The sequence below is a fragment of the Pituophis catenifer genome, unplaced genomic scaffold, assembly GCF_029215685.1.
Source record: "Pituophis catenifer annectens isolate HBS135680 unplaced genomic scaffold, rPitCat1.0.hap2 SCAF_13, whole genome shotgun sequence".
In the NCBI taxonomy this organism is placed as follows: domain Eukaryota; kingdom Metazoa; phylum Chordata; class Lepidosauria; order Squamata; family Colubridae; genus Pituophis; species Pituophis catenifer.
In genome coordinates this window covers 19854939-19868107 of record NW_027256893.1, presented here as the reverse complement: position 1 = coordinate 19868107, position 13169 = coordinate 19854939, and the positions used below count along the sequence as shown (strand labels likewise).

At 45.2% G+C, this 13169-nt stretch overlaps 1 protein-coding gene across 2 annotated transcripts in view; it reads left to right on the top strand.

The window, feature by feature from the left end:
* Nucleotides 1-540: 540 nt before the first annotated feature.
* Nucleotides 541-13169, top strand: part of ZNF423 (zinc finger protein 423) — a 156784-nt gene continuing 144155 nt past the window's right edge. For both annotated transcript variants that reach the window (XM_070952995.1, XM_070952994.1), the window contains exon 1: nt 541-3765. In XM_070952995.1, coding sequence (XP_070809096.1) covers nt 616-3765 — 3150 coding nt within the window. In that variant the 5' untranslated portion in view covers nt 541-615. The remainder of the gene's footprint in view (nt 3766-13169) is intronic.

The following is a 13169-nucleotide window of genomic DNA, read 5'->3' as shown; positions in this document are numbered from 1 at the left end:
GCACTTAATGCAGCAGCCGGAGCCACTCATAGAAATGTTTGTGTCACTCTGAGCCTGGTTGCCTTCTCTTTCCTTGACTGGCTGTTTATTGCTTGGCAATTGAGTAGACAGGTGTTAAACCTGCTTGGAGGGGGGGAGGACCGGGAGGGGCAAGGGGGGAAAAGAGAAATGGCTTTGCATTCGTAGTGATCTCCTGCAACTGGAAGTAGAAACTGTTTTTCTGTTATGTTTTTCTTTTTCTTTTTTTAAAGAGACAGTTTTGTGCAAGAGGGGGGAACATTTCCTTTCTTTTTCTTCTGCTCAAATATCCCTTTAAGCTGTTGTGCTGTTGGTTCTTTCAGGTTTTTTTTTTTCCTTCAGCGTGGGTTTTCTGTTTCCTTCCTTTCTCTCCCCCCCACCCCCCGGCTCTCTTTTTCTCCCTCCTTTCCACTGCCGGTGGTAGCAGAAGAGCCATAGTGTTATGGAACGGCTGGCTTTGTCCCTGTTTTCACAGATGCACTGGGAATTGTTTTTAATCTCCTTTCTGCTTTCCCCATTACAGATGGCGAAGACGACCCACAACTCTCTTGGGTAACTTCATCTCCCTCCAGCAAAGACGTTGCATCACCCACTCAGATGATTGGAGATGGGTGTGATCTCGGCATCGGAGAGGAGGAAGGGGGGACCGGCCTGCCTTATCCCTGCCAGTTTTGCGATAAGTCCTTCATTCGCCTGAGCTACCTTAAAAGGCACGAGCAGATTCACAGCGACAAGCTACCGTTCAAATGCACCTACTGCAGCCGACTTTTCAAGCACAAGAGGAGCAGAGACCGGCATATTAAGCTGCACACGGGGGACAAGAAGTACCACTGCCACGAATGCGAGGCGGCCTTCTCCCGCAGCGACCACCTCAAGATCCACTTGAAGACCCACAGCTCGAGCAAGCCCTTCAAGTGCACGGTCTGCAAGAGGGGGTTCTCTTCCACCAGCTCGCTGCAAAGCCACATGCAAGCGCACAAGAAGAACAAGGAGCACCTGGCCAAGAGCGAGAAGGAGGCCAAGAAGGACGACTTCATGTGCGACTACTGCGAGGAGACCTTCAGCCAGACCGAAGAGCTGGAGAAACACGTCATGACCCGCCATCCGCAATTGTCCGAAAAGGCTGATTTGCAGTGCATCCATTGCCCGGAGGTCTTTGCCGATGAAAATTCTCTCCTGTCCCACATCCACCAAGCTCATGCCAACAAAAAACATAAGTGTCCCATGTGCCCTGAGCAGTTCTCTTCCGTGGAAGAAGTTTATTGCCACTTAGATAGCCATCGACAGCCTGATTCCAGCAACCACAGCATCAGCCCAGATCCCGTCTTGGGCAGCGTGGCCTCCATGAGTAGCGCCACGCCAGATTCCAGTGCATCGGTGGAACGGGGCTCCACGCCCGACTCGACCTTGAAACCTTTGAGGGGACAGAAGAAAATGAGATCGCTGGAAAGGGAAGAAGGCCAGGCTTGGTCAAAGGTAGCCTACAGCTGCCCTTATTGTACCAAACGTGACTTCAACAGTCTTGCTGTTTTGGAGATCCATCTGAAGACCATCCATACAGATAAACCTCAGCAAAACCACACATGCCAGATTTGCCTTGAATCCATGCCTACCTTATACAACCTGAACGAACACGTGCGGAAAGTGCATAAAAACCACGCCTATCCGATGATGCAGTTCAGCAACATCTCTGCTTTCCATTGTAACTATTGCCCAGAGATGTTTGCCGATATCAACAGCCTGCAGGAACACATCCGTATCGCCCATTGTGGGCCGGGAGCCACAACGCAAGATGGTAACAATGCCTTCTTTTGCAACCAGTGTTCCATGGGCTTCCTCACCGAAGCTTCTCTGACTGAACACATCCAGCAAACTCACTGCAACATCGGGAACTCGAAGTTGGATTCCCCCGTGGTTCAACCCTCCCAGTCTTTTATGGAAGTTTACTCCTGTCCGTATTGCACGAACTCGCCCATTTTTGGCTCCATTCTCAAGCTGACAAAACACATTAAAGAAAACCACAAGAACATTCCACTGGCACATAATAAAAAGTCCAAAGGAGAACAGAGCCCGGTGTCTTCGGATGTTGAAGTTTCTTCCCCCAAAAGACAACGACTTTCCGCTAGCGTCCATTCTGTTTCCAACGGGGAATACCCGTGTAATCAATGTGAGCTGAAGTTCTCCAACTTTGAGAGTTTCCAGACCCATTTGAAGTTGCACTTGGAGTTGCTGTTAAGGAAGCAGTCGTGTCCTCAGTGCAAAGAAGATTTTGACTCCCAGGACTCTCTTCTGCAGCATCTCACTGTCCATTACATGACAACCTCAACACATTATGTCTGCGAGAGCTGTGACAAGCAGTTTTCGTCGGTGGACGACCTTCAGAAGCACCTTTTGGACATGCATACGTTCGTCTTGTACCATTGCACCCTGTGCCAAGAGGTTTTCGACTCCAAAGTATCCATCCAAGTGCACCTGGCAGTCAAGCACAGCAATGAGAAAAAAATGTACCGCTGCACGGCCTGTAACTGGGATTTCCGAAAGGAGGCGGACCTCCAGATCCACGTAAAGCACAGCCATTTGGGGAACCCGGCCAAGTCGCACAAGTGCATCTTTTGTGGGGAGACCTTCAGCACCGAGGTGGAGCTGCAGTGCCACATCACCACCCACAGCAAAAAATACAACTGCAAGTTCTGCAGCAAGGCGTTCCATGCCATTATTCTGCTCGAGAAACATTTGCGGGAGAAGCATTGCGTCTTCGATGCGGGCACTGAGAATGGCACGGCCAATGGTATGACGCCAGCCAGCAAGAAGGCTGAGTCGACAGATATCCCGAACATGCTGATCAAAAACCCAGACACGTCCAATAGCCACGAAGCTAGCGAGGATGACATCGACGCCTCTGAACCTATGTACGGCTGCGATATTTGTGGAGCTGCGTACACCATGGAAGTCCTGCTGCAGAACCATCGTTTGCGGGATCATAACATCCGACCTGGGGAGGATGATTGTTCCAGGAAGAAAGCGGAGTTCATCAAAGGGAGTCACAAATGTAATATCTGCTCAAGGACCTTTTTCTCAGAGAACGGCCTCCGGGAACACATGCAGACCCATCGGGGTCCAGCAAAGCATTATATGTGCCCTATTTGCGGGGAGCGTTTCCCATCGCTCCTGACCTTAACAGAACATAAAGTAACTCACAGCAAGAGCTTGGACACGGGCACGTGTCGGATCTGCAAAATGCCACTGCAAAGTGAAGAGGACTTCATCGAGCACTGCCAGATGCATCCCGATCTTAGGAATTCCCTCACTGGGTTTCGTTGTGTGGTCTGCATGCAGACAGTCACCTCGACTCTGGAGCTGAAAATCCACGGAACGTTCCATATGCAAAAATTGGTAGGGAACTCGGCCGCGTCATCACCCAATGGCCAGGCTTTGCAGAAACTCTACAAGTGTGCTCTATGCTTGAAAGACTTCAGAAACAAGCAAGACTTGGTGAAACTGGATGTTAATGGTCTACCATATGGACTGTGTGCTGCTTGCATGGCTCGGAGCACCAACGGACAGTCCTTGGGCCTGACTGTACCGGACATTAGCGAAAGACCTTGCGGTAGTCTGAGATGTCCAGAGTGTAGTGTCAAATTTGAAAGTGCCGAGGAGCTTGAGAGCCACCTCCAGCTGGATCATCGAGACCTGACGCCTGAAACCAGTGGCCAAAAGAAGGGTACACAGACATCCCCGATTCCCAGAGTAAGTATTGCCATAAATTTTCATAACTATCACTACAAACAGATGAATGCAAATCTGTATTCTGTTCAAAACTTTACACCTGTTTGAAATATCTACAGGTGGTTGTCGATGAATGACCACTTATTCAGGGACCACTCAAACGCACAATTGTGCTGAATAAGTGGTATTTACAATTGGTCATTGAAGTTCCCAGCAGTCACAACATCGCCGCAATCATGTGATCGCAATCTGGGTGCTTGGCAGTTGGCCCAGAATTTTGACCAATACAACATCCTGCAGTCACCTGATTCTCATTTGCAACTTTCCCTACTGGCTTCCCATAAGCAAAATTAGTGGGGAAGCCTGCAGGAAGTTGGAAGTCATGATCATTGTGATGCTTGCTTAATGACCTACCATCATTCGCTTAATGACAGCTGGGGGCACTTCTGGAACTGCTATCACTAAGCGATGTGGTCATGTGACATTGCACTTTGCAATCACATTGTATAGTGATGGAAATTCCAGTCCTGGTCATTAAGCAAGGATTACCTGTACTTGGTTCCATCAGGGGAGAAGAAACTTGCATTCGATTCCATACTGAAAATGTTTTTGTGTGCATCTGGCTCTTTCAAAGCCCTTTAGGGTTGGTGCATAAAATTCTGTTTATAGGAGAGTTCTATGTGAAACTGGATAACATTTTGGATGGGAGAATGTCCTTCATAGCAGTCATTCTTCTTAAAAACTTGAGTATGAATGCCTGATTGCAAAAACGAAGCAGCATAAGTTTCAGTTTTCATTTTTTTTTCTTTGAAGGATAAACTTTTCTCAATTTTAAGCCATGGCAGTGGTGATGCTCTTTGGATAAGTTGTGTGACTTTATTTACAGACTGGATCAGTTGCTGGAAATAAAGATTGTTTCGTGGTTAAGTGATAATTCAGTGCCATACCCTAAAAATATTTGTGTAAAGCCTTATTCCTCCAAAGCTAATTCTAGGCAGAGTTGGGAAAAAATGTCTAAAAATTGCTATCATCTGCCTGAAAATTATTGTACGGGGAAAGCAACACATCTCGGTCAATAATTAATTTCTTGATGATATTTTTCAATTAGAAATAACTCTTTGCAGGGAAGGCAATTGGATAATTTCTGGATCCCATTTCTTTGGGTCCTCTTAACATTTCTAATTCTGAAGAAGGAAAAATGATACAGTGGGACCCTCCACACAACATGTGATCCCATGTTCTTTAATCTTTCTGCTTTGCTCACCCTCTAATGTGGAGATTGGAAATGGGAATTCAGAAGTGCTCAGTCAGCCTTATTGTGGATCACAATTCAGAACTTTGCGGAGTCCCCGGGAGGCAAATCATCATCTGTAGAAGATCTTTTCTTAGACCAGTTTCATTTAGGGTCAGTTTAAGTACAATCCAAACCAAATTTGCCCCAGCCTGGCAACTCTTTCCCTTAGATATCATATACAGGTAATCCTTGACTTCCAACAGTTTGTTTAGGGACCATTCAGAGTTACAATGGTACAGAAAAAAGCGACTTATCACCATTTTTCACACTTACGACCTGTTGCACCATCCCCATGGTCATGTCATCAAAATTCAGATACTTGGCAACTGAGTCATATTTATGACAGTTGCACCATCCCAGGGTCATATCAATAATAACAGCAACAATATCAGAGGTGGGTTTCAGCAGGTTCTGACCAGTTCTGGAGAACTGGTAGTGGAAATTTTGAGTACAGTAGTTCGGAGAACTGGTAGTAAAAACTCTGACTGGCCCCGCCCCCATCTATTCTCTGCCTCCTGGCTGATCGGGAGGAATTGGGGATTTTGCAGTATCTTTCCCCTGCCAAGCCCACCAAGCCACGCCCATCAAGCCATGCCATATCCACCAAGCCACACCCACAAAACCGGTAGTAAAATTTTTTGAAACCCATCACTGAACAATATTTATAATCCCATTGATATCAACCACTTTGGAGAATTCAAATATGAGCCATGGTGTCGCAGTGGTTAGAGTGCAGTACTGCAGGCTGCTTCTGCTGACTGCCGGCTACCTGCAATTTGGTAGTTCAAATCTCACCAGGCTCAAGGTTGACTCAGCCTTCCATCCTTCTGAGGTGGGTCAAATGAGGACCCTGATTGTTGGGGGCAAGAGGCTGACTCTGTAAACTGCTTAGAGAGGGGCTGTAAAGCACTGTGAAGTGGTATATAAGTCTAAGTGCTATTGCTATTCAGTTCTACACAAAGCATTGACTTAAGTAGCAACCAGACTGTTTAACTGCTGCGGACAGGAAGGCACTACAGAGAGTGATCAGTTCGGCACAAGATACCATCACTTGCCCTCTTAACACCACTGGATGACATCGCCAGGTCTCGCTGCTTTAGCAGACTAAGGGAGATACTCAGAGATGATTCACACCCTGGTCAGTGTCTCTTCGCACTTCTACCATCGGGCAGAAGACATCGAAGCATAGCCAGCCGAACCAATAAGATTGAAAAATAATTTCTATCCTTGGGCTGTCAAACTCTTAAACACAACCACAATCACTCCACGCACACACGGAAATGTATGACTGGTTTTTCTTTTTCTTTCTTTTTCTCCCCCCCCCCCCAATTACCTGCATAGGGATTATTCTTTATGCTATTTATGTTGTTTGTATTTTTTTGTCATGGATTGCACCAGTGAGGCTAAAGCCAATTTTGTTGTATACATGATGTACAATGACAATAAAGGCTATACTATACTAGCTCTTGATCAGACTAAGTTTTCCAGATAAATTTCCCACTTGCTTCAGTACCGAATTGGCTTGACTGTTTTCATCCTGTGGTGAACATCTACCAAGGTTCCCAAGGCTTTTGCAGCCTTCCTTCAAATGTCCATTTGTGGCTCACCCCTGATTCCTGAGCATCCAAAACGCAGCTGCATAGACTATTGAAGCACAAAACTTTTTCTGAGTGGTAAATACAGTGGGGGCCCGCCCAGATATGCTTGCCATCCCACCATTGGAATTACGTTTGACCCAGTGGTGAAACGTAAAATTTGTTACTACTGGTTCTGTGGGTGTGGCTTGGTAGTGGTGGGGTAATGTGACTGGATGGGTGTGGCCAACTTTTTTTTTTTTTACTTTTAAAAGCATTTTTTAAAGCCAGGTCTTCACTGCTTTTCGGAAGGCCAATAGGGTGGGGATGGTCCAGATCTCAGGAGGTAACTGGTTCCAGAGAGCTGGGGCAGCCACAGAGAAGGCCCTCCCGCGTGGGCCCACCAGCCGGCATTGTTTAGCTGACGGGACCCGGAGGAGACCAACTCTGTGGGATCTTACCGGTCACTGGGAGCTATGCGGTAGAAGGCGGTCTCAAACATAACCTGGCCCTGAGCCATGTAGGGCTATAAAGGTAATAACCAACACCTTGAATTGTGACCAGAGACCAATAGGGAGCCAGTGCAGCTCGCAGAGAATTGCTGTAATGTGACGACAGCTCGCGCGGCTGCGTTCTGGACCAACTTGAATGATATAGGGTTTGCTACTTGAGCAGCCAGTTGGAGTAGAAGACTTCCAAAATCCCTTCCAACTCTGTTATTCAAAGCACCTGAAGGCAGAACAAGAAGCAATGGATGGAAACTAATCAAGAAGAGAACCAACCTAGAACTAAGGAGAAATTTCCTATACGGAACAATTAATCAGTGAAACAACGACTTGCCTCCAGAAGTTGTGGTTGCTCCAACACTGGAGATTTTTAAGAAGAGATTAGACAACCGTTTGTCTGAAGTGATATAAGGGTTTCCTGCTTGAGCAGGGGCTAGAGCAGAAGACCTCCAAGGTCCCTTCCAACACTGTTATTCTGGCCCAAGGCTCTTTCTCCTCATTTGAGTCTGAAATCGCCTGATAAAGCAACTTCCCATGAAGAAGCTGGGAACAGTCACCCAGGAAGTTTTTGCCAGTGAGGGCAATACGTTGGGTTCAAAGGATTTGGGGAAGGGGGGGGGCTTTGAAACAATCACAAGCTAAAGCTCCTCTTTGCTTTGTTTCACTCCATGCTTTGGTGCGGTGCTCCCTGGAGGTCAAATGAATCAGTGACTAGACCGGTCTCCAGCTGTGATATACGTCTAATTCTGCAGAGAATAAAATATAGAATGGAAACACCTCTCCCTTCAGCGTGAAACCTCTTGGGCTTTCGTCATCCCGAACTACTTATTATCCTGGTCCCCCGTCTTTCTACTTTTTCTTTCTTTCTTGATTTTGCACTTTGCCCTCCGTCTCTTAAAGAATAGGCCTCGGCTTTTATGTCAGGCTAATTCTAGTTTTGTGTGGTTGCACAGAGACAGTGGCTGCAGTACTTCAAACTCTCACTGCAGTTTTTTTTTTTTTTAAACCCTACTATTCTTCTGGCTACCTCACAGTCGCTGCGAGTGGAAATGGATGCCGTCCCCTTCGCACCTACTTTTAACTATCTCTCTTCAAGAAGCGCTTCCACGTTTCGTCTTTTCTCTGGAGAGGCTTTAAGTTCCTCAACAAAGTAAATGTATTGAATTGTATCCCAAGAGAACAGGAGGTTTTTTTTTTTTTCCCCTGTAGAAGATAATGAAAAAAAATAAAAAAATCAGAATTCAGATTTGTGCCAAATTACAATTTACCGAAGGTATATTGGTGTATATGCTAATATTTTAGTTCTGCTTTATCGTTAAGAAGAGCAAGTCCTCTTAATAGATGGATGGATGCAAATGAGGCCTATGCCCCTTTCGTCTAACCCAGGCGCCTCCATACTTGGCAACTTTAAGATTTGTGGACTTCAACTCCCAGAATTCCTCAGCCATCTGGGGAATTGTGGGAGTTGAGGTCCACAAGTCTTAAAATTGTCAAGTTTGAAGACCCCTGATCTAACCCATCTTAGTCCTCCAGGTAGATTATCAGTAGTCCTGACTACTCTGCTCTGTTTCTTCAGCCTTCATCGATTAAGGAAGAATGTGGGTCCTTCTCACAGGAATTTGGGGTATTCTTCTTTAACAACAGTGTCTTTGTTCTTGGAGTGCCAAATTATCTGATTTCAGATGATATCTGAATTGTGATGAGCATTCCCGTAGCACCTCCATTTTTTTGGAAGTGTGAGTAGAAACGTGATTGGCTCATCTCCATTTTGATCCAAGATTCCAACTTTGGTGAACAGGGTGGCATCATACTTTTCTAGCCTTAATTTGCACCTGCAGATGGAGGATATTCAACCCCCTCCCCAAATCTTCATTTCTTTATTTTTCTGAACAAAACATCAACTTGGTATTCTTCAGATTGTTTTGGATGATGTTGTCCCCAAGCCATGGTCCACTAGGCCAAGTATGGGAGCTGTCAGCTCAGTAAATCTGGAAAGCTGCCCAATGAGGAGAGCTGGTTAGAAACAGAAGCCCACCTGTTCTTGTTTATTTCATCCTTTTTGCTGTGTTCTCCTTAATTGTTGCTTGAGAACAGTGTTTCCCAACCTTAAACCTTTCTAAGATGCATGGACTTCAAGTCCCAGAATACTCCAGCCAGCGTTGCATTGCATTGCTGGGGTATTCTTGGAGTTGAAGTCCACACATCTGAAAATCATTCAGGTTGGGAAACTCTGCTTTAGACGGATGCAAGGAGTGCATATAGGTCTCGGTGTATATAAATATTTCTGAATGAGACTGCTTGCAAGTCAGCTCAAAGATTTTAGCAGATTTCAGAATTATAGGCAGGGGGCCTCTGAATGCTCATAGCATTTTTCCGAGAACAGTAAATTTCAGTAGCTCTTGTTAAAGAGCTACATCGAAGATAGCTGGGGAAGCTAAATTGAACAACACACTGTTCTCTGTTTTCTAATCTCTTGTTGATTTGTAGTACAACAGGTAAAATGTGGTTTTTACGCAGCCAGCCTTGTATGTGAAATACCAACCGGGCTGTCCGAATGACGTTACTACTCTATAATTCTTGACCAGTTCTTTTTCTTCTTCTTTTTTTTTTCCTGGATCCATTATTGATTTTTCCCCTTTTACACAGAGCCTAACAGTGGAGGATTAGGGAAAAAAGGTATAGTCGGAGAAAAGCTATGTTGAGATTACATGAAAAACCAGTAGGAGTACATGTTTCGATTAAATACAAGCCTGTCTCAGTATCTCGACTCAGAAGGGAAAGAAAAGTAGACGTGAAATATACTGTAGGAAGTGCACTGGATTCTAGCACTACAGTATTAACCAGGGTATCTCGGAAACTTAGCAACTGAGACTTAGAAAATTCTCAAAATATCTTAGAAGTAAACACTAGGAGGAAAAGTATTACGGTAAAGAAGCTTTTGAGAAACAACTACAGCTAAGAAGATGACATAATTTTGTTTGATTTGGTAATTCCCTTTTAATGACTTGTGATAGCACATCCTGGAAAAGAGTATGTGATCTTCCTTCCTTCCTTCCTTCCTTCCTTCCTTCCTTCCTTCCTTCCTTCCTTCCTTCCTCCCTCCCTCCCTCCCTCCCTCCCTCTCTCCCTCTTTCTTTCTTTCTTTCTTTCTTTCTTTCTTTCTTTCTTTCTTCTTCCTCCTCCCTCCCTCCCTCCCTTTTTCTTTCTTTCTTTTCTTTCTTTCTTTCTTTCTTTCTTTCTTTCTTTCTTTCTTTCTTTCTTTCTTTCTTTCTCTCTCTCTCCCCCCCTCTCTCCCTTCCTTCCTTCCTTCCTTCCTTCCTTCCTTCCTTCCTTCCTTCCTTCCTTCCTTCCTTTCTCTCTCTCCCTCTCTTCCTTTCTGACGTGACTGCTTTAAATTTTAATACTGATGCTAATCATTCCTAGGCGTTTTGTCCTTGTGTCATTGCTAAGAAGGTACAACCTTGCCACTTTTAAATACAAACTTCTTGTTGGATTGAATAAAACAAGCAAGTGTCATTGCTTCTTTTTTTGTTCTCCAGCTAAGCTTCTATAGCCTGGCACAGGAAATGCATAATAAATGAGAAAAAGGGAAAAAGAATAAAAAGGAGGTGGGGGGGAATCAAGTCATGTTTCAATATAGATTGCTGCAGTTTTCTAGAATCCGTATTTTTACTTCCAAAAGGAATACGTGCGAGCTATTCTGTGGATACCATCTGATTTCTTCAACCTCTTTTTATGCAATCGCATTCCTCTTATTTAAAGACCAAACACGTTTTTTTTTTTGCAAGGAATAAAACATTTGGAACACAAAGAAAGATGTACCAAGATCAACTGGTGTTATATTTTCACTGATCAGTAAAACATTCTTTATAAAAAAAAGAAAAAAAAAAACAGTTTTTCAGGTATTTTGGAGCAGAATGTACAATATTACTGTTGATTTGATAAAGCTGGTCTTGCATTAACATTGAAATCAAAGTTGAATCACTGGACTCTGATGGCCTTCTTGAATGGGGAACAACTCCCATCTTAATGCTTTCCAGAAGTCATGTGAGCTTTCAGATAGATAAGTCATTCAAACTTTCAAAATACAGCTGGAAACACCTCACCGATGGATTATTTCTGCCCCTAGAAAATGGTCCTGGATGCTGGGCTTTGTTGAAAGAAGCAAACCGATTAACAACAAGATTAAGAACGAGAGGCAATAGATGGGAACTAATCAAGACAACCAACCTAGAAATAAGGAGAAATTTCCTGACAGTTAGAACAATTAATTGATGGAACAATGACTTGCCTCTAGAAGTTGTGGGTGATCCATCACTGGAGGTTTTTAAGAAGAGATTGAACAACCATTTGTCTGAAGTGGTATAGGGTCTCCTGCGTGAGTGGGGAGGTTGGACTAGAAGATCTCCAAGATCCCTTCCAACTCTGCTATTCTGCTATTCTTTTTTCTTCCTTCCTTCCTTCCTTCCTTCCTTCCTTCCTTCCTTCCTTCCTTCCTTCCTTCCTGCCTGCCTGCCTGCCTGCCTTCCTTCTTTCTTTCCTTCTTTCCTTCCTTCCCTCCTTCTCCATCACTGGAGGTTTTAAAGAAGAGATTGGACAACCATTTGTCTGAAATGGTGTAGGATTTCCAGCTTGAGCAGGAGGTTGGACTAGGAGACCTCGAAGGTCTCTTCCAACTCGGTTACTCTATTTTTCCTGCACTCACTAATGGTGATAGTATCTACTTACCATATAGCTGTATTTTTTTCATGATCTATCTTTAACTTGATCCTTCTGGTTTTTCAATGGTCCATCCATTGCCATTCTGAGTCCCTTCAACATGCCCCTGGTTGTCTTCTGTTTCTCCTCTTACTTTCCACACTTCTCAGCATCCAGAACCTCCTCCAAAGAGGCAGACCTTTACATTATTCCTCTGAAGTAGGGCGATTTGATCCTTCTCATTTGCGCTTTGAGATTTCTAGGTTGATTTGTTCAATTGACCATTTGCTTGCTTTCTGTTGGCTGCCCATATGGCCAAGCCCACAGCTCATCTCCATCAAAGAGCCTTGGTGGAGGTCTTCTAGTCCAATCCACTGCTTGAGCAGGAGACCCTATACCAGTGATGGCGAACCTTTTCGGCACCAAGTGCCGAAACCGGTATGCGCATGCATGTGCATGCATATGCATGCGCTGGAGCATCAGAAACCCAAAGCTGGCTGGTGAATGCATGTCTGTTTGGGGCAATTTTTGGGGCCAAAAACAGCCCAGAAAAGGTCCAAAAATGGCCCAGAAAATAGTCTGAAAAACAGCCTGAACATGGCCCAAAAAACAGCCTGAAAACGGCCCAAAAAAGGCCCAAAAAACGACCTGTTTTTTGGCCATTTTGGGGGCCGTTTTCAGGCAGGCTGTTTTCTGGAGCTCTAGCACCCACAAAGACCAGCTGGCCGGCACACATGCCCACAGAGTGCTGCCTCTGGCACGCATGCCATAGGTTCACCATCACGGCCCCCTATCATTCCAGACAAATGACTGCCCAATCTCTGTTTAAAAGCCTCCAGTGATGGAGCCCCCACAACTTCTGAAGGCAAGGCGTTCCATTGGTTGATTGCTCTCACCGTTAGGAAATTTCTCCTTCGTTCTAAGTTGCTTCTCTCCTTGCCTAGTTCTCAACCATGGTTTTATTGTTTTAATCCATTTGATTGAGATGAAACCATAATTTAGATCAGTCATGGCTAACCTTTTCCAGATAGAGTGCCCAAAGTGCGTGTGCACCCAGACCCCCAAAATGCAATGTGTGCATGGCCCCCACATATGTATGTATATAACCCCCTCCCACATGACTGAATCCCCTGCGCATGTGCGCGTGGCCACCTCCACTGGCCCGGCCCCCCCGTGCATGCATGGCACGGACCTGAAGACCAGCTGGCGGTGGGAGGCATAGCCACATGTGTGGTGGAGCTGAACTTATTTACGGGACCGCCTACTACCACAAACAGCCTCCCACCGGCCGGTACGCTCTCATAGAGAGGGGCTCCTCCAGGTGCTGTCAGCCAAACAATGTCGACTGGCAGC